We start from the raw sequence: 27,147 nt of genomic DNA, 5'->3' as shown, positions 1-27,147 counted from the left end.
TAATTCTAGTATTACAGTATTACAGTATTCTAGTATTATTCGAGTATTACAGATGATGGTGGCAAACTAGGTCAAAAGTCACACTGGATACTGACGAAAACGAAAACGATGTTGGCCTAAGAGTTGATGGGTCTTACTTGGCAAATAGGAAGCCAGCAGCTTGGCTCTCTTCTTCTCAAAACCTTTCTGTGTGATGTCACCTAGGAGAGAAAACAGATACACCAAATAGTTAAATCTGTTTCTCCATTGCTGCACAAAATTCAATGTAGAAGCACACACTCGTGTGCACACCCACACCTATAAAGCAAAATCAAGAGCACTCATTTGATCTCAACACACTCCTGGAGTTTCCTTAGTTTAAAGGTTAAGCGATATGCGCAAAATTACATATCTGCCACTGATATATATTTTCTATTGCTACAACACGTATTTATTTGCGTACTTGAGTGTGCGTCTTAACTGCATCATTGTGTATGTTTTTGACACATTTGCCCATGTATTTGCGGATTGACACATTGCGTAGGTTTAGTGCTAAACTCCGCCGCACTGGGCACAGTATTTTGAACCCGCCGATTTAGACCGGAATATTGCAAAAAATAAAACTTGGCCACTCTTCCCTCCACAGTAGGCAATTTAATGTGTGAACAGAGCCAGCCAGGCTGCCTATTAAATATGCTGCATTATTTTAATCCACAAAGAGATAGTGTCAGTCAGACAAGGAACATAACACTGCTACAGAAATACAGAGCTGCCAACCTGTTGAAATTCACTTCCAGAACAATTTGTCTAAATATGCATATTTTTAACCTTTTGTCAGGAATAATTACCACAGTATATTTTGCAATTTTATACACAGTAGAACCTGAGATCTTAACGGTAATTTGTACCAAAAGGGGTGTTGAGAAGGGAAACCGTTGAGTTTCAAAGCAATTTATCCCATGAGAAATAACTGAAAACGACCCATTTGTGAACAAATCTGATGAACCATGACAAATGATAGTGATCTTAAATAGGATACATAAACAGACCTTGGGTCAGTCAGGAGCACTCCAAAAACATTTTATCGCCATTTCAATCAGAAAACGTTAAACCGTTCGGCCTTTCTTTCCTTCCATCTTGCAGCAGTCCTGTCATATTTCTGCTTATAAGTTAAGGCAAAAAAAAAAAAAGAAAATCACCTGAATGATGACTCTAAAAACAAAATCACATTTCAGGCCTCTTGTAGCTCAAGGTAAAACTTTTCGTTTGTAGTTTGTTTGGAAAATTTGGAAAATATTCGTATATGACACCAGTCTTACAAAAACTGTATGTACTTGTCGGATGTTTGGTAAATGTAATTGAGCCTTGTGGATGTGCCGCATGCAATTGTTTATGCTAAGCTGCATACTGATGCAGAAACACCCATGCAAGCACAGTGATGTGCACAAGGATTGTAACAGACTGGGGCGTCATTATTGTTGGAGTCTTCATGTTCTTCCAGTGAGTGCCAGGAGAGTGGAGGGTTGACAGTCATTAGCAAACAGAGGAGGGCCTGTCGGGGTTGTGGGGCAAAACAACAGGGCCAGACTGGCATGACCACACTGACTCTGTGATGTTGACAGCTTCTTCCAATAGAGAGGGAAAGCTGGAGTGCAAGAATGTGGTGTGTGCATAACAGTACTGCGATCGTGTGTGTGCCTGTAATCTTAGGTCAGGATATGAGCGTTACTCCACCCTGTGTGTGCGTGCTGCCCAGGTGGTACATGTTTAGTAGGGGTGTCAGTTGATGCACGCTAACAAACGCTTACTGAGGACTTCATTGTCACACCGGTGGCTTGAATGTGGGGTTGGCTCCCAAAAAAAAACCAGCACCAAAAATGTATTTACTCCAGCCCTGATCTGTTTAAATGCACCATCACATTTGCACGTTTTTGCACATGGAGACGTTTGATAAATTTGACTTCATTCCTGCCTGCCTGTCCATGGAGATAAAAAAATATTAGTGTATCTTAATGTCTGAAAACTATAATCAATCACCACCAAAAATCATATGTGCATTGCTACTCTTGTTCACTTCAACCTACAAAAATCACTACAGATTCTTTTAGGGGGTAGTGTTAGACAGTGTTGGGAACATTACTTTCAAAAGGTAATTAGTTATTAGGGGTGTAAATCGCGGGTTTTGTAACGATACGATATCATATCGATACAAAGAACCACGATACGATATTTGCCGATATCTTAAAGCCTGCTGTGATTCATTCACGATACATCACGATATAGTGCTCTACGATTGATATAGAACAATATCCTGATTTATAACAATTCATACGCAAAATCAACAAGGTACTGCAAACTCTTTATTTAGGAAATTACAAAGTGCTTCCAAACGAATGACTTGAAGCCCAAAGGGGAGCGAATTTCCTCGTCTTCTTGGACACTAGCCATAGCACCAGCCCAGGAGCCGCGTAGTTGTCGGCTCCCCTTTCACGTGCCTGCTCTGCTCACAACACAACACAACACGCCGCGCACTGCTCCCAGAAAGAGGAAGCAAGCAACAATGAACTGGATTTCAAAATAAAGTCGTGTCTAATGTCCGAGGTCAAAAACGGGCGATATAGATCAATGTTTACGTTTAGCATCGATGCCAACAAATCGTAGAGCATTATATCGATTAATCGATGTGTATCGATGAATCGTTACACCCCTATTAGTTATTGTTACTCACTATTTGATCCAAAAAGTAACTGCGTTAGTAACTGAATTACTTTATAATAATAGTAACTCGTAACTAGGGGTGTAACGATTCATCGATACACATCGATTAATCGATATAATGCTCTACGATTTGTTGGCATCGATGCTAAACGTAAACATCGATCTATATCGCCCGTTTTTGACCTCGGACATTAGACGCGACTTTAATTTGAAATCCAGTTCATTGTTGCTTGCTTCCTCTTTCCAGGAGCAGTGCGCGGCGTGTTGTGTTGTGAGCAGAGCAGGCACGTGAAAGGGGAGCCGACAACTACGCGGCTCCTGGGCTGGTGCTATGGAATGAATGTATAGTTATGTATTATGTATAGTTCTCTGGTATTGCAAGAGAATGTTTTTTTTTTTGCATTTGGATTAGAACATATGGTCAAGGTGTAATGTTTACTACATTCATTATAAAGAACTTATTTTTGTTTTGTAATTAAATAGTTCAGTAATGCACTTTAAAGTTAATGGTATTACAAAAAAAGAAAGAATATTAATTTTTCTTTACTGACTTATATGAGAAAAAATATAGGAATTTGATGAAGTTCAGTGTTAAAATAAGCACTTTGTATACTACAATACTCTTGTAATTTCCTAAATAAAGAGTTTGCAGTACCTTGTTGATTTTGCGTATGAATTGTTATAAATCAGGATATTGTTCTATATCGATCGTAGAGCACTATATCGTGATGTATCGTGAATGAATCACAGCAGGCTTTAAGATATCGGCAAATATCGTATCGTGTTTCTTTGTATCGATATTATATCGTATCGTGACGAAACCCGCGATTTACACCCGTACTCGTAACCAGAGAAAGTAACTATTTGCGTTACTGTAAAAGAAGTTGCGATATATCAAAGAATTTGGATTTTTCTGAGCAGTTTTCACAAGTCAGTTGAAATGAGTGGAACAGATAGGTACTTGTACATAACCTTTAATATTTATTGCACAATGTTTATCCTGCACTTGAAGTATTTTGTTCACAACAAAAGTAAACATTTGAACAACATAAAGTGTGTTTAACTGTGTAGTCTTAATTCAATAAATCAAGCTCACAATCTCAGGCAACTGGTCTGGTAGACATTCTGTACTTTAAGTATTTCCTTCAAAAGTAAACAGTTAAACAATACAAAGTGCATTTGCTGCTGCTGTATGTATGTGTGTGTGTGTGTGTGTGTGTGTGTGTGTGTGTGTGTGTGTGTGTGTGTGTGTGTGTGTGTGTGTGTGTGTGTGTGTGTGTGTGTGTGTGTGTGTGTGTGTGTGTGTGTGTGTGTGCGCGCGTGAAGCGCATGGCCTGGCTCGTGTAAAAACACTGGCTCCGATTGGTTACCATGAAACATGTCTCTGCCTTAGCCAATCATAATCGCTTATCTCGTTAACCCACCCAGTCTCGATTTTGTGTGGAGCAGCCAGGGTTGCGTCGGGATTACGCGGTTTATTCAATCAATTCATAGTAACGCATCGCATTTAACGTTCAGTAACGATAACGGCGTTATAGCGACGGAAACAGTAATTAATTAGATTACCATGTTACTGAAAAAATAACGGCATTACCTAACGCCGTTATTTTAAACGCCCTTATTCCAAACACTGGTGTTAGGGTTAGAGTTTGAATTTTAGTGCTGACATCATTTTCACATTCAGATCTGTCATACAGTAGAAGTGCCAATGTTCAGATTATCCAAGCATCCCTTTAAATTAGCTTTCAACAGATTTGGTCATTGACGCGGTTATAACTTGTCAAGTAATCTTGGCAGCCCTACTCATAACATTAAATTCAAACCAGGGTTGGGAGGGTTATTTCTATTCCAATACAGTCACTAGTTACCTGTAGTTTGTAACGTAACATGATGGCATCTGTCTGTCTGCATGGAAATTGTAATCCTGCAAAATAATCCTCATTTTTAATAAACATACCTGTAATTTGATTACTTCTTTTTTCTGTAACTGTAACAGAATAGTGAATTTTATTTGTGTTCTGAATATGCAACTCCAGTACATTTCTGTTATTCTGTACATACTGACTGTTAGGGTTGATAGATTAGTTTGATCCTATGATTATGTTGGAATGTAACCTGTAATAATTAACCTAGCTTGTCCTGTCTTAACAAAAGTAGTAGAACAAAGTGCTAAGATCTTTTGAACTGATTGACCAGCTGCAGAGGAAGCAATCAAAGTTGGTCTGTTTACACAACGTCGTAAAAGACCTTCTGCTATGCTTTGACCAGCAGGCCAGGGGCTTCAACCCCATCCTGTCCACTCTCACCCCACTCTCATCCCCACCCTGTTTCTCTCAATAAAAATGCTCTTGCAAGAGGCCTGAGTCAGACCTCATTCGATCATCGCTGTACGCACAGCGACGAATGACTCTCCACTTGCAAGTGCTTAAAAAGGGCATACTGTCTCCCATGTGGTTCTTGCAAAGATAAATTAGAGTGAGCACCACTCTAACACTGACCCTAATCCAAACACTTGAAACCCACTCTTTCTAACCCATAGCCCTTACTCCTAATGCCTAATCCAAAATCATAAAGCCTTATCCCAAACCCCGCCAAAGCCAAGTCAATCTAAGGAGAACTGAACAATCAGTGCTCTTGCAGGCTAAAAGGGGAAAAAAACATCACCCCAACAAGATTGTAATTATAAAAACTAGAGAGCAGAAATGCAAAAACAATGAGTAGACTGTGCTGGGAACCTGTCTCGACTGCACTTGGCAGGAAATTGTCATTAATGAGAACCATTCCACTCTACCTGTGTCAGTTCAACCTCATTTTAAAAGCTTAATGGTGTAGTTCACAATGAAAACATTTTTAATCTGTTTTCACATTCTGTCTCTTTATAAATCCATCTATTTTCTAAATGTTTGTTCTCATTAGCATCGGCTTGGGCGACTAAAGGGCATGTAAAGACACTATGGGGTCCCAAAATTTATTTGATTAAGATGGACTTGTATTTTTGGAAACTGTTGTTAATTTTTGAATAAAATTGCAAATTGAGGAGTAATCGATGAAAAATCAACGGTTTGTATGTGATCGTTGAAGTTCATCCCGGAAATTGCCGAAGTGACTGTGACGTAGATTATAGGAGGCTCAGCGTCGCCAAATTACTTAGCCCATGTAAGCATAATGGCGGATACAGAAGTGGAAGCGATGTCGTTTTTGTTTTGTTTTATTTACAAATAGCGAAGCGATGTCGTCTGACGAATCTCCCTCAGATGATTCTTCACCTTCTGACGAAAATGAAGACGAGTACGATTTCTTTCTTGGGGTACAAGGCTACCAATTTAAACCATTGAGAAGTACCCCAGTGACTGAAGCATCGCAAAACGAAGGCGCGGAAGGTACAGCCGGAGAAAATCAATGGCTATATACTAGGGGTGTAACGATTCATCGATACACATCGATTAATCGATATAATGCTCTACGATTTATTGGCATCGATGCTAAACGTAAACATCGATTTATATCGCCGTGTTTGACCTCGGACATTAGACGCGACTTTATTTTGAAATCCAGTTCATTGTTGCTTGCTTCCTCTTTCCGGGAGGAGTACGCGGCGTGCTGTGTTGTGAGCAGAGCAGGCACGTGAAAGGGGAGCCGACAACTACGCGGCTCCTGGGCTGGTGCTATGGCTAGTGTCCAAGAAGACGAGGAAATTCGCTCCCCTTTGGGCTTCAAGTCATTCGTTTGGAAGCACTTTGGATTCCAAAGAAAAGATGGCTCAACGGACAATTAAAATTATTGTAAATAAATAGTTCAGTAATGCACTTTAAAGTTAATGGTATTACAAAAAAAGAAAGAATATTCATTTTTCTTTACTTATATAAGAAAAAATATAGGAATTCGATAAAGTTCAGTGTTAAAATAAGCACTTTGTATACTACAATACTCTTGTAATTTCCTAAATAAAGAGTTTGCAGTACCTTGTTGATTTTGCGTATGAATTGTTATAAATCAGGATATTGTTCTATATTTTTTATTTAAAAAAAATAATTAAAAATAAAAATATCGATCGTGGAGCACTATATCGTGATGTATCGTGAATGAATCACAGCAGGCTTTAAGATATCGGCTATAATCGTATCGTGGTCCTTTGTATCGATATGATATCGTATCGTGACAAAACCCGCGATTTACACCCCTACTGTTTAGTGCCTCAAACCGCCCAAAGAAGTTATTTAGACCATTTAGGAAGTCGGCATAGACTTCACCCACCGGGGGGGAGGGTGAGTTGTAGTCAGTGATCGCCCGTATGCCTTGCCACATACTCCTGGTGTTATTGGCGTCATGGAAAAAATCCAGAATTTTCCGACTGTGGCTTCGCTTCGCTAACCTGATGGCACGGTTCAAGTTGGCTCTCGCTGTCCTCAGTGCCTCCTTGTTGCCAGACTTGAAGGCTGAGTTCCGTGCTCGTAGCGTTTGACGTACCTCCTCAGTCATCCAGGGTCGTTGGTTGGCTCGGGTGATGATGTTCTTAGTGGTGCTGACGTCCTCGGTGCATTTGTTGATGTAGGCTGACACAGTCATGGCGTACTCATCAATGTTGATCTGGTTGTCATATGTTGCTGCTGATTTGAACATGTCAGAGCACTCAAAGCAGTCCTGGAGTGCCTCCATGGCCCCCTCAGACAACACCCTCACCTGCTTCACTGTGGGTTTTGCTCTGATCAGCAGGGGCCTGTATGCAGGGATTAGCATAACAGATAGGTGGTCTGAAGAGCCGAGGTGGGGGCGGGGGGCTGCTCTGAATGCATCTTTTATATTGGTGTAAACCAGTGGTTCCCAAAGTGGGCGGTACCGCCCCCCTGGGGGCGGTGGAAAGATCTGGGGGGGCGGTGAGGAAGAAAGGGGCGGTAGGGGGGCGGTAGGGGGGCGGCAGTCGATTTGTACACAACACGCCGCTCTGGCCCAGTCAGATCCGACAGCATAGACTACAAAAGCAAAAGCTCAGGTTTGTAATTTCAATCTTGTAATGTTCAGAATTTTATCTTATAATAAAAACCGCATTCTGGCGGTCAACATCATCTTGAGTTCAAGTCAACATGAAATTGGGGACTCGCCAGAACGCGCCGTGTTGTGTTGTGTTGAGCTGGTTAGGGCAGTGGTCCCCAACCACCGGGCCGCGGACCGGTACCGGTCCGTGGGTCACTTGGTACCGGGCCGCCAAGCCACACAGAATTTTTTTTTTAATCGACGATCAAGTAATTCAGGTCAAGACACTCGTCCCGGTCACGTGACATGTTTCCCCAGTCGAGCCCGCAAAGCTAATATGTGGCGACAGGCTAACTAACCAGGCAGTGAAGCATTCAAAACTGCTTCAACACATGGAGACCAAGCATCCTGCAATAAAAGACAAACCTTAAATCACTTCGGGTGTCATTGTCTCAGATTACGTCTAGATGGGACCGGCTCGTTTCTGAGAAACAAACTCAGTGCTCCCACTAATTCAACGTAATGGTAATGATATTATAAATGTATTATTTATTTATTTATATAAATGTATTATTTATTTATATAAATGCCGGTCCTTGGGGGGGGGGGGGCGCTAGGAATTCACTGGGGAGCCAAAGGGGGCGCCAGCCTGCAAAAGTTTGGGAACCACTGGTGTAAACCAAGTCCAGAGTGTTCTCTCCCCGAGTTGGAAAATCCACATGTTGGTAAAAATGAGGGAGAATAGTCTTCATGTTAGCCTGGTTGAAGTCCCCAGCAATGATGAAAACACCCTCTGTGTGCGTGGATTGCAGCTCACCGATTGTTCGATAGAGAACGCTCATGGCCTCTTTAGTATTAGCGCTGGGAGGCACATACACAGCCGTGATGCTAATAACAGTAAACTCCCTGGGCAGGTAGAAGGGTCTGCAGTTAACAGTCAAAAGCTCGATGTCCGAAGAGCAGAAGCTGACGACAGATCTAGCATTTTTGCACCAGTTGTTGTTGATGTAGACACACAGCCCACCTCCTCGGGATTTACCGCTTAGTTCGCTGTTTCTGTCAGCGCGGAATGTAGCGAGCCCCTCCAGGCTAACGGCGTTGTCCGGTATTGATGAGTTCAGCCATGTCTCCGTCAGGATGAGAGCGCAGCAGTTTCTAATCTCCCTCTTTGAAGAGAGTTCCAGTTGTAGATGGTGTATTTTATTATCCAGTGAGCGGACGTTGGAGAGGAAGATGGATGGAAGCGGCGGTTTGTAGAGGTTAGCTTTTAGCTTAGCCGTTAGCCCACCTCGACAGCCGCGCTTCCGCCGCCGGTCACACCGCCTACGCTTACTCCTCCTCCGGCGTGTGCTGCCCGGCGAGCCCGCTGCATCGTGAGCTTCTGGGGCTTTTGCCCGAAGCACTCCGAGGCTACGTAAACAGACTAGGGTAGTTGTGGCTACGAGTCCAAAAACACTTGATGACCGTACCTCCAGCAGGCGCTGGCGATCATATACTAACCTACTGGATGGATAAACTAATCTTTGTGTTGTTTGTAGCGTCCTAGGCGGCATATTTTGTGGAAATGCTCGTCGGTTGTCGAGAGCCGTGGCAGCCGCAGCTGACTGGGGCGCCGCCATCTTGGAAATTCACATATAATCCAGTAATTGCTAATGCAATGCTATGGATGCAAACCACCATTATACTTGATAAAAAAGAATGCGGTCACATGCGTGACAATAGCCAATCAGAGAAGAGTTTTTACTTCTTCGCTTCAGTATCTCACTCGCTCACATCCTCTCTCACCCTCAACCTATTTAAACCATGCCAGCGGAACACTCCTTGTCAGTCTGTCCTGTGATGCCACCCGTATACTCACTGCACTCTACCCGTCTGACTCCCATTGCCGACCTGTTCTGTTCGCTGACCCGTCTTGTATTGCCAGCCGCCTGCCCTGACCACCCGCCCGTTATTGCCCACGCTCTGCTCGCCGCCTGCCCTGACCATCTGCCCGGTGCTGATCACGCTCTGCTCGCCACCCGTCCTGACTCTGCGCCCGTCCTTGACGCCGATCCCCGCAAGCACACCGATCGGGTACGTGCTTGCCGCACCGCTCTCCTCCTTGACGCACCAGTCTTCCTCAATCGCCGGCTACGCCACGAAGCAAGCACCCACCTGCTCCAACTCCTGATCGCCACATCCCCTTTCCCCTCATTCAATAAAGACTATGTCAACTTGCAATTGGCTGCCCTGTCTGTCCTCTCACACTTCGTCTACTTTTGTCCTTTTTTATGGTGCCTTGATCAACAGTAGTAGTAGAACAGTAGCTCCCTCTGGTGTTAAAATTAAAAAGTGCAATTCACTCAGGCAATAGTTGAAGTGCAGGCCATTTTCTATTCTTTCTATAAAATGTCTTGCGGGCATATTAAAACTGGGGGCTGCAATTGGCCCGCGGGTCTTAGTTTGGACACCCCTGGTCTAAAGCTACAACAAACCCGAGGCTTCTTCATCATCATGGACATTTGTCACTGGAAAAGAACATCTGCAGCTACAAATGATGCCAAACATGCAAATATTGCAGTTTTGAGGCAGCAATTTGTGTGTCAACCAAATTTTGAATTTCATCTGATTGAATGGGCTTTCACATTATTTTAACTACAGTAATTTTCGGACTAAAAGTCGCTCCGGAATATAGGTCGCATTAGCCATAAAATGCACAATAACGTGAAAAAAAACATATAAGTCGCTCCGGAGTATAAGACTTAGACTTAGACAGAACTTTATTGTCATTTTGTCAACACTAGGTGTGTACAAAACGAAATTTCGTTGCATACGGCTTTCAACAATGTAGTGGTATTTCGGCTGGTTAAAAAAAGTGACATTCTATATAAAAATATGAAATGAGATAATTATAAAGTACAAAGTGCAGCAGTGATAAAGTATGTAAACAGTGCAGGAGACAAAAGCAGTATTTACAAGTGTGCAGAGGAATGCTACGTTTGAATGTTCAACAGTCTGACGACAGCAGGGAAAAAACAATTGCAGAACCTGGTGGACCTGCAGCGGATGCTGCGAAACCTCTTCCCAGAGGGCAGCAGGGAGAACAGTCCATGGTGGGGGTGTGATGGGTCACTGATAATATTACGGGCTCGGGACACGCAGCGCTGGGATGACAAGTCCTGAATGGAGGGAAGAGGAGCCCCGATGATCCTCTCTGCTGTCCTCACCACTCTCCTCAGGTTCTTCCAATCGGAGGCGCTGCAACCTCCACACCACACCGAGAGACAGCTTGTCAGAATGCTCTCTATGGTGCTTCGGTAGAACGTCCTCATGATGGGTGGGGGCAGGTGGGCTCTCCTCATCCTCCGCATGAAGTACAAGCGCTTCTGTGCCCTCTTGACCAGTGTTGTGGTGTTCACAGACCAGGTGAGGTCGTCTGTGATGTGGACTCCCAGGAATTTAGTGCTGCTGACCACCTCCACAGCTGAGCTGTTGATGATCAGTGGAGCGTGGTGAGGCTGGTTCTTCCTGAAGTCGACGATGATCTCCTTCGTCTTCTCCACATTCAGGATCAGGCTATTTTCTCTGCACCAGCCCACCAACTGCTCCACCTCCTCTCTGTAGTCCAGGTCGTCGTTGTCCCTGATGAGGCCCACCACCGTTGTGTCGTCTGCAAACTTCACGATGTGATTGGTGGTGAACCTGGGGGCGCAGTCATGTGTCATCAGGGTGAACAGCAGGGGGCTCAGGACGCAGCCCTGAGGGGAGCCTGTGCTGAGGGTGATGACATCTGAGGTGTTCTGTCCGACCCGGATAAGTCGCATTTTGGGGGGAAATTTATTCGACAAAATCCAACACAAAGAACAGACATGAACGAGCAACAACAGGCCGCTAAACGATAGGTATGCTAACGTGACATAAACACAAACGAAGAGCTGAGAACGGGCCTGACGTAACTTTCAGAGTTATTAAAAAAAACTATTACAAAAATAACACGTTTATAAAACCATCTGTGTCACTCCAATTCATTAAATCCATCGATCGTCCTTCGTCAACAATGGGTGCGTGCCGCTGACGGCGCTTGCACTTCAAAATATTCCACAGGCCCATATAACGATATATAAATTAGATATCAAACAACTATTATATAAGCAATAATATTAGCAAACCATCTGTGCACTCTAAATCATTAAATCCATCGATCAAATTCCGTGCGCCCTGACGTCAGCCTCGCCGTTATTCCACAGATCTAGTATATAACTATATTGTAGCATTAACAAAGTACAAGGAAAGACGTGGGTTTGGTAAACGTCTCTTTATTTAACAAAACAAACTTCCAGGCGTGTGGCGGCGTGGACTTCCATCCCCGGAGGTGGCACTTCCAGCCACGGAGGTGGAAGAGAGCTCCACCAAATGATTCCCGGGCGCGGCACCGCTGCTGCTCACTGCTCCCTTCGGGGATGGGTTAAATGCAGAGACAAATTTCACCACACCCAGATGTGTGTGTGACAATCATTGGGTCTTCTTTCCCTCTTTATAGAATAGGACCGGGCGTGCGTAAAAGCCATGACCGAGCCCCATCCACCGTCCCCGGACAGCCACCCGGCCGAGCGCCGGCCCCCGACTTCTATCCACGGAGGTGAAAGAGAGCTCCGTAGAGTAGGACCGGGCGTGCGTAAAAGCCATAATAGTTTTTCAAACCTTCTGTGTCATCTCAAACAAGGAGAAGACTGATCAGAGATGCAGCCAAGAGGCCCATGATCACTCTGGATGAACTGCAGATAACTACAGCTGAGGTGGGAGAGTCTGTCCATAGGACAACAATCAGTCGTGCACTGCACAAATCTGGCCTTTATGGAAGAGTGGCAAGAAGAAAGCCATTTCTCAAAGATATCCATAAAAAGTCTTGTTTAAAGTTTGCCACAAGCCACCTGGGAGACACACCAAACATGTGGAAGAAGGTGCTCTGGTCAGATGAAACCAAAATCGAACTTTTTGACCACAATGCAAAACGATATGTTTGGCGTAAAAGCAACACAGCTCATCACCCTGAACACACCATCCCCACTGTCAAACATGGTGGTGGCAGCATCATGGTTTGGGCCTGCTTTTCTTCAGCAGGGACAGGGAAGATGGCTAAAATTGATGGGAAGATGGATGGAGCCAAATACAGGACCATTCTGGAAGAAAACCTGTTGGAGTCTGCAAAAGACCTGAGACTGGGACGGAGATTTATCTTCCAACAGGACAATGATCCAAAACATAAAGCCAAATCTACAATGGAATGGTTCACAAATAGACGTATCCAGGTGTTAGAATGGCCAAGTCAAAGTCCAGACCTGAATCCAATCGAGATAAACACCGCATCACTGGCCAAGAAAGCTCAGCGCCGCCTGTACTTCCTGCGGAAACTCAGGCGAGCAAGTGCTCCTCCGGCCGTCATGACTACATTCGCTCCTGACATCCTCCAACAGAAGCTCATCCAGCTTGCGGTGCCTGCCTCCACCTGTCAGTGGATCACCAGCTTCCTGACCAACAGGAGACAGCGTGTGAGGCTGGGGGGCATCACATCTGACACCCGGACCACCAATACTGGAGCCCCTCAGGGGTGCGTCCTCTCCCCACTGCTCTTCTCTCTCTACACCAATGATTTCTCCTCAGGTGACTCTCCTGTGAAGCTCCTGAAGTATGCAGACGACACCACTCTCATCGGACTGATCCAGGACGGTGATGAGACTGCGTACAGACAGGAGGTGGAGCGGCTGGTCCACTGGTGCAGCCAAAACCACCTGGAGCTGAACTCGCTCAAGACCGTGGAGATGACAGTGGATTTCAGGCGAGACCCTTCACCACTTTTACCCCTCACTATCCGCAGTAATACTATTCTCTGCACAGACACCTTCAAGTTCCTGGGAACCACAATCTCTCGGGACCTGAAATGGCCTGGCCACATAGACTCTGTCCGGAAGAAGGCCCAGCAGAGGCTGTACTTCCTGAGACAGCTCAAGAAGTTCAACCTGCCGCGAGAGCTTCTGAAGACCTTCTACACTGCCATCATCCAGTCTGTCCTCTGCACCTCCATCACTGTCTTGTTTGGATCGGCCTCCAAACAAGACAAGCACAGACTGCAACGGACAATCAGGACTGCTGAAAAAATCATTGGAATCAACCTCCCATCTATCCAAGACGTGTACCTGTCCAGGACCAGGAAACGTGCAAGGAACATCTCTACAGACCCTTCTCACCCAGGTTGCAGTCTGTTTGAACTACTCCCCTCCGGACGGCGTTATAGAGCTCGGTACGCCAAAACCAGCAGACACAGAGACAGCTTCTTCCCCCAGGCTGTTGCTCTGATGAACTCACACCACTCTTAGAGTCTCAGAGTCATTCCTGTGCAATGACATCCTGCTCTCCACACCTTTTTTGAATTTGTCTACACTGTTTGTACTATGTGTCCTCTCTGCATCCATTGCAGCCTGGTCATCCTGGAAGAGGGACCTTCCCATCTGTGGTCTCTTCTCAAGGTTTCTCATTTCCCCTAGCTCAGGGGTGGCCAACCAGTCAGAGACTAAGAGCCACATTTTTTTACTGTGTCATCGCAAAGAGCCACATCATACACATGAGCACACATGAACCCCACACATGAACCCCCCCCCCCCACACACACACACACACACACCCCTCTGCTCAGCCAAATTTATTGTGTGACATTATGTCACGCACCAACATGATAATGACAAATTGACTCCTACAGTACTAAAACCACAGACCAAAGACCACATTTTCAACAATGAACATTGTGTGCATTGTCTCACACAGACAAACTCTCAGTTCAACAAATTCCACAAACAAAAACATAAGTTTTTTCACTTACTATGTGTGGCGGGACAGACCATTCGTTTTGGTTTGTCGTTTTCAGGAGACAAGATTTCAATAACGTCACTGAGGCAATATTTTAACGAACTCCACTTCATTGTATGGCTTTTTAGCCCGTGCAATGTTCCAAGCCAGTTGAAACAATGCAAGTGTGACAGTCTCTGAGTGCTAAGTAATTTTTTTGAAAAACTGTACCTATTTTTCTGCCTGACTTTTCAAAGTTTCCAAACTTGTGCTTGCGAAATTCAGTCCCTTTTGCAAAGTCCTTATCGATATTGGCATGAAGTGAGCTGAAGTGGCGCTGACCATTTGAAGCTTTTAAATGCGCCAATGACGTCCGACATTACAGGCAGAATGGCTTGCCATAGCGTTCAACAAAAAACAACTTTAACTCTGTTAAAAACGTCCTGTGTTCATCGTCATATATTCGTTTAGCTGTGCATTTTTTCCTTGCCATTTTGGCAAGCGTCTTGTCAACTTTTCTGGACCTAATGGGCCCCCGTAGTCAGTCGCCATTCATTAAAAAGCCAGCAAAACCAATCGCTCTGTTTGTCCCTCCTCCTTTGCGGGATTTCTCCTCACGCGCATGCGCGTTTGACCAAAATACCATATTGAACTCAAGCGAAGCAAATACGCACGAAAAATAAACACAAATGTTGATATGAACGTAAAAGAGCCGCATGAAACCAGCCAAAGAGCCGCATGCGTTGGCCACCGCTGCCCTAGCTGGAGTTTTGAGTTTTTCCTTGCCCTTTTGGGAGTTTAAGATCAGGGGATGTTTGAGAATATTTGCCATTTTTCACGTGTCCTGAGTGTTGTTAGTCACCTAAATGTTGAACAGAGGGTGTGATTTACCGAAGTCAAATTCCTTGTTTGGCACGCTCAAACATGGCGAATAAAAACTCTTGAATCTTGAATTCTACCGTGGCACCATTGAGAGCGTCCTCTCCAGTTGTATCGCTGTCTGGGGTGGTAGCTGCACTGAATACAACGTGAAGGCCCTCCAGCGCATAGTGAACACGGCTGGTAAGATTATTGGTGCTTCACTCCCCTCCCTGAAGGACATTTACACCTCCCATCTCACCCGCAAGGCGACCACGATTGTGAGTGATGTGAGTCACCCCGCTCACTCTTTGTTCGATCTTCTGCCCTCTGGGAAGAGGTACAGGAGCCTGCGCTCCCGCACCACCAGACTCACCAACAGCTTCATTCTCCAGGCTGTTAGGATCCTGAACTCTCTCCCCCCTTCTGCGTAGCGTCCTGTACTTTTGCGCTATATTCTGACTGTCTGCTGTATGCACACTTGCTCCATTTTTGCTCCTCTTATTTATTGTGTTATTTGTTTATTTATTATTTATTCATCACTCTTATTTATTCATTGTTTGTGCCTTCTTGTTCTTATTTTTTTTGTGTTGTTTACATGTATGTATATTGTGTACTATGTCTTGTCACCGTGGGATAGTGGGAACGTTATTTCGATTTCTTTGTGTGTCTTGGCATGTGAAGAAATCGACAATAAAGCAGACTTTGACTTTGAATCTGTGGAAAGAGCTGAAGACCGCTGTTCACAAACGCTCTCCATCCAACCTCACTGAGCTCGAGCTGTTTTGCAAGGAAGAATGGGCAAGAATTCCAGTCTCTCGATGTGCAAAACTGATAGAGACATACCCCAAGCGACTTGCAGCTGTAATTGCAGCAAAAGGTGGCGCTACAAAGTATTAGCGCAATGGGCCGAATAATATTGCACGTCCCACTTTTCAGTTTTTTATTTGTTAAAAAAGTTTAAATTATCCAATAAATTTTGTTCCACTTCACGATTGTGTCCCACTTGTTGTTGATTCTTGACAAAAAATTAAACTTTTATATCTTTATGTTTGAAGCCTGAAATGTCGCGAAATGTTGAAAGGTTCAAGGGGGACGAATACTTTCGCAAGGCACTGTACATACTGTAAATATGTTTTTAGAACTCTATTATTCTAATAACTTTTTTATGACAAGGTACAAGTGTACATACTGTAAATATGTTTTTAGAACTCTTATTATAAAAAAAATTACGTATAACAAGGCACTGTAAATATGTTTTTAGAACTCTATTATGACAACTTTTTTTTATAAAATGGTACAAGTGTACGTACTGCAATTGTGTGGGCACTCCTTGTCTTCTGCTGGCGTGTGGGCAACCTTTATGCCATAAATCCTCAATTTAGAAGTTTTATTTTGAATTTTTCATCTTTTTTTAATCTGGGAAAAAATCCGCGATGTACTGAAGCCGCGATAAATGAACCGCAATGTAGCGAGGGAATACTGTATACGTATAGCCATAGCTCACAATATTCTGTAGGCCTTAAAAAACGAGTGAAAATGCTTGAAATCGTCTGGGATTTTATGGGTTGGTATTTCTAAAAACGCTTGGCATTCAAAGAGTTAATTAAGGCATGTGAATTATTATGCCTCCAGCATATCTGGAGGAGGGTGAGTTGGCATCACCAGAGTCATTACTGTGCAATAACATCCTGCTCTCCACACCTTTTTTGAATTTGTCTACACTGTTTGTACTACGTGTCCTCTGCATTCATTGCAGCCTGGTCATCCAGGAAGAGGGACCCTCCCATCTGTGGTCTCTTCTCAAGGTTTCTCATTTCCCCTAGCTGGAGTTTTGAGTTTTTCCTTGCCCTCTTGGGAGTTTAAGATCAGGGGATGTTTGAGAATATTTGCCATTTTTCACATGTCCTGAGTGTTGTTAGTCACCTAAATATTGAACAGAGGCTGTGATTTACCGAAGTCAAATTCCTTGTTTGGCACGCTCAAACATGGCGAATAAAAACTCTTGAATCTTGAATTATTAACTATTCACCACGACAACATGCATATGTTGTCATATTTTATGCACACAAGATACTTGCCTTAAGTGTTGAACAATCTGCTTGGAACGTAACCAAAAATACAGAAACAAAACATTATCCAGTGGAACTTCATTTATATGTGGTTGTGGACAAATAAAAACCTTTACAAGTTGACATGTTTTCTTACAGAGCTATCCAAATGATTGCTTGAGCCCGAACTGAACCGAAACTGTTGGACCAGTTGATTCAAGCGGTTTTTGAAAACCATTTCATACCTAATATATGTATATGCGTACAAAATAGATAAAAATGAATAAATATAAAATTAATATATTCATACAACAACACAAGGAAGGCACATGGAGCACTGGTTAGCACGTCTGCCTCATAGTTCAAAGGGTGCAGGTTTGATTCCACCTTTGGCCCTCCCTGTGTGGATTTGTATGTTCTCCCCGTGCCTGCGTGGGTTTTCTCCGGCCACTACGGTTTCTTCCGGCATCCCAAAAACATGCATGGTGGACTGATTGAGCACTCCAAATTGCCCGTAAGTGTGAGTGCGGATGGTTGTTCGTCTTTGTGTGCTGGCAACCAGTTCTGGGTGTCCCTTGCCTACTGCCTGATGACTGCTGGGATAGGCTCCAGCACGCACACAACCCCCTTGGCGACAAGCAGTACAGAAAATAGATGGACGGAATACAACACGAAACAAGAAAAAATACACTATAACATGTTATTACGACACAAACAGAAAATAGAAAAAAAAAATTTAATCAAATAATGGAGAAAAACAAATTAGACCAAATATGGGATATTGAAAAAGTATTAAGTACACACAAAAATATTTGCATGTTAACATTCTTTAGGTTTTGGTTCTATTTCCTAGTCCCCGCAGGAATCTGTAGAGAAAACTCTCCGCGGTGAACAGTCCTGATTCTACGGAAAATAATTCTTTATTCCGCAGCTTGAAAGTTGATTTTTCCGCAGGTCTTAAAAAAATCTAAAATGACTACCGTTTTTTTCCGTGTATAATACGCAAAATTTAACTAATTTATTGTCCTAAAATCTGGGGTGCGCATTATACATGGGTACAATTTTTTTTTAATTTTTTTTTTTTAATTTAATTTTTTCTTTTTTTTTTTTTTTTTTTTTTTTTAAGAAAATCATGGTACTGGTACGAGTATTGATTTATGTATTGTTCTCTTCTTGTCATGTTGTGAAAGAATGTGGGTTGAATAAATACCGAAAGAACAATAGTGTGTTTGTACTGTGCTCTGGTCATTTCGTCAAAGAAGGGATAATAGTCCTCTTCTCTTCTTGACTGACAATGAATGTGATAGTTTAATACAATCAGCAAATAACAAAATGCGTATTACAGGTAATATTTTATTTCACAACACTTTGCCTTGTTCCTTTCGTCTCTGCTGTTCACTTCAAACACGCTCCATACGAACGCAATGCTCTCGTATCAGACGCTTGCTCGATCACCTGCTCGTTTGCTGTCACAATGTACCCTACACAAATCCGAAACATTTGTTGCGGCTCCGAGTCACGACGAGGGGCAAGTTTTGGTTTCCAAGGGTGTTATTATTCCTCTTCAACGTCTCTCCCATACAGAGCCGCCTTTTTCACATGTCCGCACGTCACTTTCCTCTCTTTTCATCTGATCGCGGTGGTGCCTTTACGGGCAGTCGGAGAAATCAACGCCAACAAAAAAAATACATCCAGCCTAGTTAAGACTATAAAAATGGGACCCATTGCCTCCCTGCGTGTGTGACGATCATTGGGACTTTTAAAAAAAAAAAAAAAAAAAAAAAAAAAAAAAGAATTGGGTGCGTATTATACATGGGTACAGGCTTTTTTCCAGCATCAACATGCCATTGTTAGGGTGCGTATTATACATGGGGGCGTATTATACACGGAAAAAAACGGTAGTTATAAAGCTACCGGGTCATACCAAAGACTATAAAAATGGGACCCATTGCCTCCCTGCTTGGCACTCAGCATTAAGGGTTGGAATTGGGGGGTTAGATCACCAACTGATTCCCGAGCGCGGCACCGCTGCTGCTCACTGCTCCCCTCTCCCCCAGGGGATGGATTAAAATCACACGGGGATGGGTTAAATGCAGAGGACAAATTTCACCACACCCAGGTGTGTGTGTGACGATCATTGGGACTTTAATCTTTAATCTTAATTAATAATAAAGTAAGAATTATCTTGGAAAATTATGTGTAAAACAAAACCATACTGAAAATTTGTGGTTATAAAATAATAAAGATCAATATTTGTCAGAGAACAAAGACAGGGAACCAAGTGCAGCACGATCCTTTATTGGCAAGAGGGAAAACGGGGACGTAGAACGCTGGACCTGCGGTCTGGCTGGCGTGGCTGAGCAAGTAGTCAGGGCAGGCGGCGATCTGGAGCGTGGTCGAAGGACGAGCAAGTAGTCAGGGCAGGCGGCGATCTGGAGCGTGGTCGAAGGTCAAGGAAGCAGTTGGCTACAAGTTTGGTCCGGGGACAAAAAGGGCAGCAGTATCACGGGCAGGGTAATCAGACGAACTGACAACCACTGGCAGAACACAGAGAGGTTAAATGGGGAGCCTAACGAGCCGTAGCAGGTGCTGGCAATTTCATGAGTCGGGCTAGGCTGGAAGTCAGGTGACGTGGGAACGTGACAGAACCCCCCCCCCCAAGGGACGGCCCCCGACGTCCCAAAAACAGAACCCCAAGACGGAGCAGGAGGCCGGGCGGGAGGGGGGGAACCCAAGACGTGCGGCAGTCAATAGTCCGACAAGTCCGAGTCAGAACACGTCGACCAAGCCCCGTCATCAGGCGGCACTACCGCCCGGTCCACCTCCCCAGCAGCGGCACCGGGAGACGCCGACCAGGGGGCCGGCGCGGGAACCGGATGGGTCCCTACCGGACGACTCCGAGCAGGAAGCCGGTCAGACCATAATACCCCGCCCACTGGAGCAGAACCCGGCTGCGGACGTCGCAACGGCAGCCGAGTAAGGGCCCGGGCCATACGCTGCGGCCGACGGCGAGACCGGGCCCGCGGCCGCTGCCCACGGGTTGGAGAAGCGGAGGGCCGAGAGGCAAGGGCACGGGCTGGAGTCGAGTAGTGGTTCTGGGACAGGGACTCGCGACAGGTGGTGGGGGGCAAGAAAACCGACCCCAAACGGATCCCTGCTTGGCGGGTGCCCTTAGGTCTCTTTTGGCAAGAGGCCACCCAGTGACCCTCACCCCCGCAGTACAGGCAAAGCCCCTCTCTGATGCGCTGACTGCGTTCCCTCACAGAGAGAGAGGTGCGTCCGATCTCCATCGGTTCCGACCAGCTGGGCTGGGTGTGAGGAGCAGTAAAGGCGCGCTGACTTACGTGGACAGGGTCCCTGGCGGACGACAGGTCAGGTGAAAAACCGGTGCTCTCCCTGACACCCGAGGTGTCGGGCTGATGTCACGGCGACGGGGGGGCGGAGTCACCCTCCTCTCCTCGCGTCGCCTCGACTGGATCCGCCGGTCCACCCGTACTGCCAGGTCCATGGCCACTTCAAGGGTCTGAGGGCGCTCGCAGGACACCATCTCGTCCTTGATATATTCCGCGAGTCCGTGGATGAAGGCACCGACGAGAGCCGGGGTGTTCCAGTCGCTACGACGCGCCACCGTCTGGAACCGGATGGCGTACTGGGCGACGGATCTGCTGCCTTGGCGCAGCAGTATCACGGGCAGGGTAATCAGACGAACTGACAACCACTGGCAGAACACAGAGAGGTTAAATGGGGAGCCTAACGAGCCGTAGCAGGTGCTGGCAATTTCATGAGTCGGGCTAGGCTGGAAGTCAGGTGACGTGGGAACGTGACAATATTCTCTTTGTCCTTCTTTGGCAGATTTATTTGCATTACTTAATAAGGTGCAAATCTTTTAAGGCAGAAGATATTAAAGCAAATATTAAAACAAAGTGTAAAATATCCATGACTAGGATATTGTAAACATACTGCATACAGCAGAAATTAACTTAATATGGTGCAAAACAATGCAAAACACTATGTGTAAACAAGGCTAACACAGCAAGTGCCAAAGCTAAGTGTAAACGATCCATTTGAACTGTGGATACTGTTAACATTCCAGCACAAAAATACAAAACAATACATTCATTGTAAATATTTTTGATATTTACAGTTTTCAAATAATACAGTGAAAAGGATGACACAAAAAGCCTTGGGGTTATTTCCATCGAGTATTTGAGTCATAGACATTTTATGACATACAATATACTATGTGTCTTATGAATGAATACGCCCTGTAAAAAAAACATACTATGTCGAGCAAAGCATAGTAATTTTAAAACATTTTAAATACTTATCAATCTTGACTACCGTAATTTCCGGACTATAAGCCGCTACTTTTTGCTCAAGTTTTGAACCCTGCGGCTTGTCGTCCAGTGCAGCGTATCTATGAATTTTTCGTGACTTTTGTGATGACTAATACACTTATACACTCGTAAAAAGGCTGTGGACCGCTGTTGTGCGGCACCGCTTTGCTGGGCGAAGGGATATGTGACGCGGTCACTGGGGAGAAGAGTGGTGCATTGATCACATGTCCATCCCCCAGGCAAATAGTTCCGTATAATTGACACAAAGAAGAGACAGAACAAGATCAAGACGGACGTTACTGAAGAAAGGAAGCTTTTATACACAAACCCTCATTATGGGGGACAAAAGAAATGCATATGATGCCACTTTTAAGTTAAAGTCAGTCGATTTGGCTCTTAACGTAGGAACTACAGCTGCTCATGCATGCACTTGAGAGGTTTCTTCTGGTCACTAGGGGGCGCTGGGCTATTGTTGATGACATCTCGTTGTGTCACCCTTTTCTTTATTTATTTGCCGGTCACATCCACTCTGGAGCTATACGTGTAGCTCGCTAGTTTAATGTAACTTAGCGCTTTGTGCATGAATAAAATTAGCATGAACAGACCCTCATCATGGAAAATGCTAGAAGAAATGCACAAAAGCGACAACAAAAGAGAGACTGAGAAAGTGTGTGGCGAACTATATCTGACGCTATTCCAATCCGACACTGAACAGGAAGACTTTGATTGTTTCAGTGCACAGGAGGAAGATGAAGACGATGGCTCTCAGTGACTTTTACTGGTATTTTTTTCAACCAGCCCTGTTAGTGCTGTGTTACCGTGTTGCTGCTGTGTTACAGCCGCGTCTCAGTGACTTTTATCCAGCCCTATTAGTGCTGTGTTACTTCCGTGTTGCTGCTGTGTTACTCCCTCGTCACAGGCATTATTTGTAAGAAAAGTTAAGGTATGTTATTAAACAATGACACGTGACTGTGACAGAGTTGAACCGACAACCCTCCGGTTACTAATCGACCCGCTCTACTGCCTGAGCCACGGCACCCACAATAGAGGCTTTGCAGCTGACGTCATCAAGCTACCCACATTAGCTTGGCGGCCATCATGGCGGTCAACTTTTCAGTGCCGGTCAACGACTCACACACGCTTTCTTGTTATATCTGCTGCTATTTGAGCTTAAAAATGCCGGATACCTGCTGTGCTGTTAGATGTAGCAATAGACGAGGCGATAAACCAAATCTTAGCTTCTATAGATTTCCGGCGAACATGAAAAAACGTGATAAATGGATCGCGGATATTCGTCGTGAACGATGGAAACCTACGATTTACACAAGGATATGCAATGAGGACTTCATATCAGGTATGTAAACAAACTATTCACCCCTGATTTGTTTCACAAAATGTGAAATAATACAATATGGGATGATACAAATATGATTGTTGAAAATGCTGGGTGCATTTTTAGAAAGGCAGCAAGAGCAGCAAGGCAGGGAATGGGATGATTTCTTCAGTTCACCCCCCCGTTTTTATTTTGTGTTTATTTTTTCATGATGCTTGAAAACGTTATCAATGTAAATATTGAATTCTATTTATTGGTTAAGTTTTCAAGCCAATCAGATGTGGCATCATGCAAAAATAAACAAATAATAAAAATGGTAGCAACTTGAACAGACAGGTACAGTATCTGAATGATTTCACTCTATTCAGTTTTTTAATATGTCAAGTTATGAAATGCCATTACAAAACAAATCGACGAGGTAATTATAAATATCTGGATATGAGCGTTCAGGCAGGTCGGCTGTTGCAAAATGCTCGGGCGATTTTAGCATGCTTCTCGGTAAAAGGTACGGATCCGTTGTGCCAACAAGGTTCAACTTCTCTCTGTGACGATTCTTGGAGTCTTCATCCAAATGCCTAACTTCGTTGGATAGCAAATCAGCCATAATTCGGAAGAAATCGGTGAAAACGTAGCGCAGAAATCAGACAATCCATACAAACACGTAGGAACGAGCTGACTAGTTGACCGCCAAGATGGCGGCATAACACAAAATCACGTGATAAAACCACGTGACTGCAAAGCCTCTATATATCTGTTTCCTATCCTCAACAGTCACGGTCTTACTGGCGATTGTGGTAATTGTTTTCTGTAGTTTTAAAATGTTGTCCATTTACATTGCATTTCTCTTTAAATGAGAAGCAGAGGACAGATTAACTTTTATTGTCGAGTTTCATTTGTGATCCAGCACCTTGTTACAACTTGTACAAAAGACCTTGCCTCCATCCTCACGCAAATCTTTCAGGTAAGAGTTTGCTCTCTATGTACGGACTACGGAGGCTGAGTTCTGAGACACCGCTCCATTGTCCAAACGAGTGAGGCTATCAATAAAGCATTGTAAAAAGATGCCTTCCAATTGAAAACAAAAGCGTTGCGACACCTAGCTACCGGGATGAAAATTAGATGGAAATATATTATTCTGCACATCCGCAGACTGCTGTGATATCTGCAGGGGGCATCGAAATCAGCGGCGGGCGGTGAATTTAGTGGTAAAATGTGTTTGTTTGTTTGTTTGTTTGATTGTTTGTAGGGTCATTCACCAAATGTAATTTTGACAGAATATATAAACACTGTAAGCCATTGTAAAATAATTGATATTTAAACAGTTTTCTTACTCTCTCTATACGCTCTCTATCATGATATCATTACAAAATATCACAAGTTACTCCTCAATTCCAACCATTCGATTGAACAGGCTTCAACTTTGACCCACAAGAGGACAGCAAGTCAACTTTTCGAGTATGGCCCTCCTCCTCCAATGGAAAAAAAATCAGTGAGAACTGCAGAAAGAACGAGTTTAGCTGAATGGTACAAACGCCAGAGCTCCTGGCCATGCAGACCCAAAGCAGCTGAATGGTCATTGTGTTACCATGGTCACGGGGGGGAGGCTCGCAACAGAAGTAGCATACCTCCAAGAGGCCTTTTGGCAGGCCACTGTTCTTATCCAAGTAACAAGGGAACAAACATTTCCCCCTCAAGTCACAGCAGGTTTTGCAATGAACTAAGTCACAGCGGCAATAAACTAAGTCACAGCAGCAATGAACTAACAATTCTTTGCTAAGGATCAAAGGTGACCAGTTCAGTGGTAGAGTGTCCGCCCTGAGACTGGAAGGTTGTGGGTTCAAACCCCGGCCGGGTCATACCAAAGACTTTAAAAATGGGACCCATTGCCTCCCTGCTTGGCACTCAGCATTAAGGGTTGGAATTGGGGGGTTAGATCACCAAATGATTCCCGAGCGCGGCACCGCTGCTGCTCACTGCTCCCCTCTCCCCCAGGGGATGGATCAAAATCATACGGTGATGGGTTAAATGCAGAGGACAAATTTCACCACACCCAGATGTGTGTGTGACGATCATTGGGACTTAAACTTAAACAAGGAGTTGCTTTAATTGACCACACTCGGCTGAAAGGTGACCCTCATCACTGGAAGTTCGGTGCGCCAAATCTTTCCAAGTCCAACTTTTAAATTTTGACTCTGAACTCTGGGGGTTTTCTCGCAGTTGTTCATCAGAAATTGATGCATACAGACCGGGCCGACTGACTAGCCACTTCATCTCCGGCTGAATGGACCACAGACAGTGTTTCACCTGAACGCATTCAATGAACGATAGTTCCTGAACCCGTTCAAATTTTGGATGAACGTGAACTGAACATTTTAACTTCTTGAACGTTCTTGTGAACGTGCTCATTTTGGAGCCAATGAACGATTTTGAAGGGCAGTTTATTTTCTCTCAAGGATGCCAGGTTTTCTCAGACTTTAAAATAAAAGCCTGCTAAACACACTGTAAACAAGGCTAAATTAGGCATGGAAAAAATATTTGGCAACCCCGGCAAACAGTCGCACGGCGCGTGCATCATCAAAATGCGAAGCGTGGAGGCGCAAACAAATTGCGATGCCGCTTCAGTTGATGTAAACTCATACGTCGCACGGCAAGCAGTCCCACTTGCTCTTTCTTGTCTAACGGCAAGGATAAGGTATTATCATATGAGCGGAATTAGGAATTTTAGGAGTTGTAGGGCTGTCAATGGAGTTGAACCACAAATAATTCTTAAGGAGATTGTTTTTTGTTGTTTTAGAAATTGATCTGGGCTTTGCACCCTTTGCACTTTTATGTCCCAAATTCTAAACGTTTTCTGGTTCTTTGGGCAAACAAGTTCAACAAGATACACATTGCTATCAGAAACTGTTTACTATCTTGTGAAGTCGGAGCATGTTTGTGTTCGACTGTCAGAAACAACGGCTGCCGTGGGGCAGCCACACAGTTTGGCAGGTCCTGTGTGTTTGCCACGAATATGCTTCAAATGCGCTAAAAGACCATTAGCCATATCACTATCTTGGCTTTTACTTGCTTTTGTATCTCTATACTTACTCTTGAACTGCATATGTCCACGAAAGGATACAAACAAACAAACAAATCTACAAGCAGCACCTTCTCCTCACAAGAGTACTAGACTGGCCATGCCAGGCTTCCCAAAGGTAAACATGATGAGACTGACTCAGTTAAACCTTCCATAAGGGTTGTACATCTTGTCATGATTTTGCTGTTAGCTGGAGATATTGAAGTTAATTCTGGACCATCATTACCAAATAAGACGGCAAGACGGGCCTCCACCTCACCTAGCCGGGCCTCTACCTCAGCAAGACGGGCCTCCACCTCAACTAGCCGGGCCTCCACCTCAACTAGCCGGGCCTCCACCTCAACTAGCCGGGCCTCCACCTCAACTAGCCGGGCCTCCACCTCAACTAGCCGGGCCTCCGGGGGGGGGATCCCCCGGGATGAGCTAGTTGAAGTGGCCTGGGAGAGGGAAGTCTGGGAGTCCCTCCTGAAGCTGCTGCCCCCGCGACCCGACCCCGGATAAGCGGAAGAAGATGGATGGATGGATGAATTACAGAAACAAAGGTTTCTGGGAGGTCATTTAAATCTCCTCCGTTCTTCACCTGAGCCTGGCTCACCTGGAGGAGAGGAACACCCACGTGCGGTTGCTGTTCCTGGACTTCAGCTCAGCGTTTAACACCATCATTCCACAACATCTGGTGGAAAAACTGGAACACCTGGGCTTCAGCACCCCCCTTCAAAACTGGCTGCTAGACTTCCTCACCAACAGACCTCAGTCAGTCCGGGTCGGACAGAACACCTCAGATGTCATCACCCTCAGCACAGGCTCCCCTCAGGGCTGCGTCCTGAGCCCCCTGCTGTTCACCCTGATGACACACGACTGCGCCCCCAGGTTCACCACCAATCACATCGTGAAGTTTGCAGACGACACAACGGTGGTGGGCCTCATCAGGGACAACAACGACCTGGACTACAGAGAGGAGGTGGAGAAGTTGGTGGGCTGGTGCAGAGAAAATAGCCTGATCCT

General features: G+C 44.7%; 1 protein-coding gene across 6 annotated transcripts in view; it reads right to left on the bottom strand.

Annotated features, from left to right (window-relative positions):
- The window catches only part of dip2ba (disco-interacting protein 2 homolog Ba), a 103,159-nt gene that overhangs the window by 73,584 nt on the left and 2,428 nt on the right, over positions 1-27,147 (bottom strand). For 5 of the 6 annotated variants that reach the window (XR_005097298.1, XM_037245896.1, XM_037245897.1 and 2 more), the window contains exon 2: positions 138-200. The exons of the other annotated variant lie outside the window; for it this stretch is intronic. Coding sequence is in view for 4 of the 5 variants with exons in the window: in XM_037245896.1 (XP_037101791.1) it covers positions 138-200 (63 nt within the window). In the remaining variant the exon portion in view is untranslated. The remainder of the gene's footprint in view (positions 1-137; positions 201-27,147) is intronic. 6 annotated transcript variants of the gene reach the window in all.

The sequence above is a fragment of the Syngnathus acus genome, chromosome 2, assembly GCF_901709675.1.
Source record: "Syngnathus acus chromosome 2, fSynAcu1.2, whole genome shotgun sequence".
In the NCBI taxonomy this organism is placed as follows: domain Eukaryota; kingdom Metazoa; phylum Chordata; class Actinopteri; order Syngnathiformes; family Syngnathidae; genus Syngnathus; species Syngnathus acus.
The sequence above is the reverse complement of the archived record's forward strand: the minus strand, read 5'-3'. Positions and strand labels throughout refer to the sequence as shown.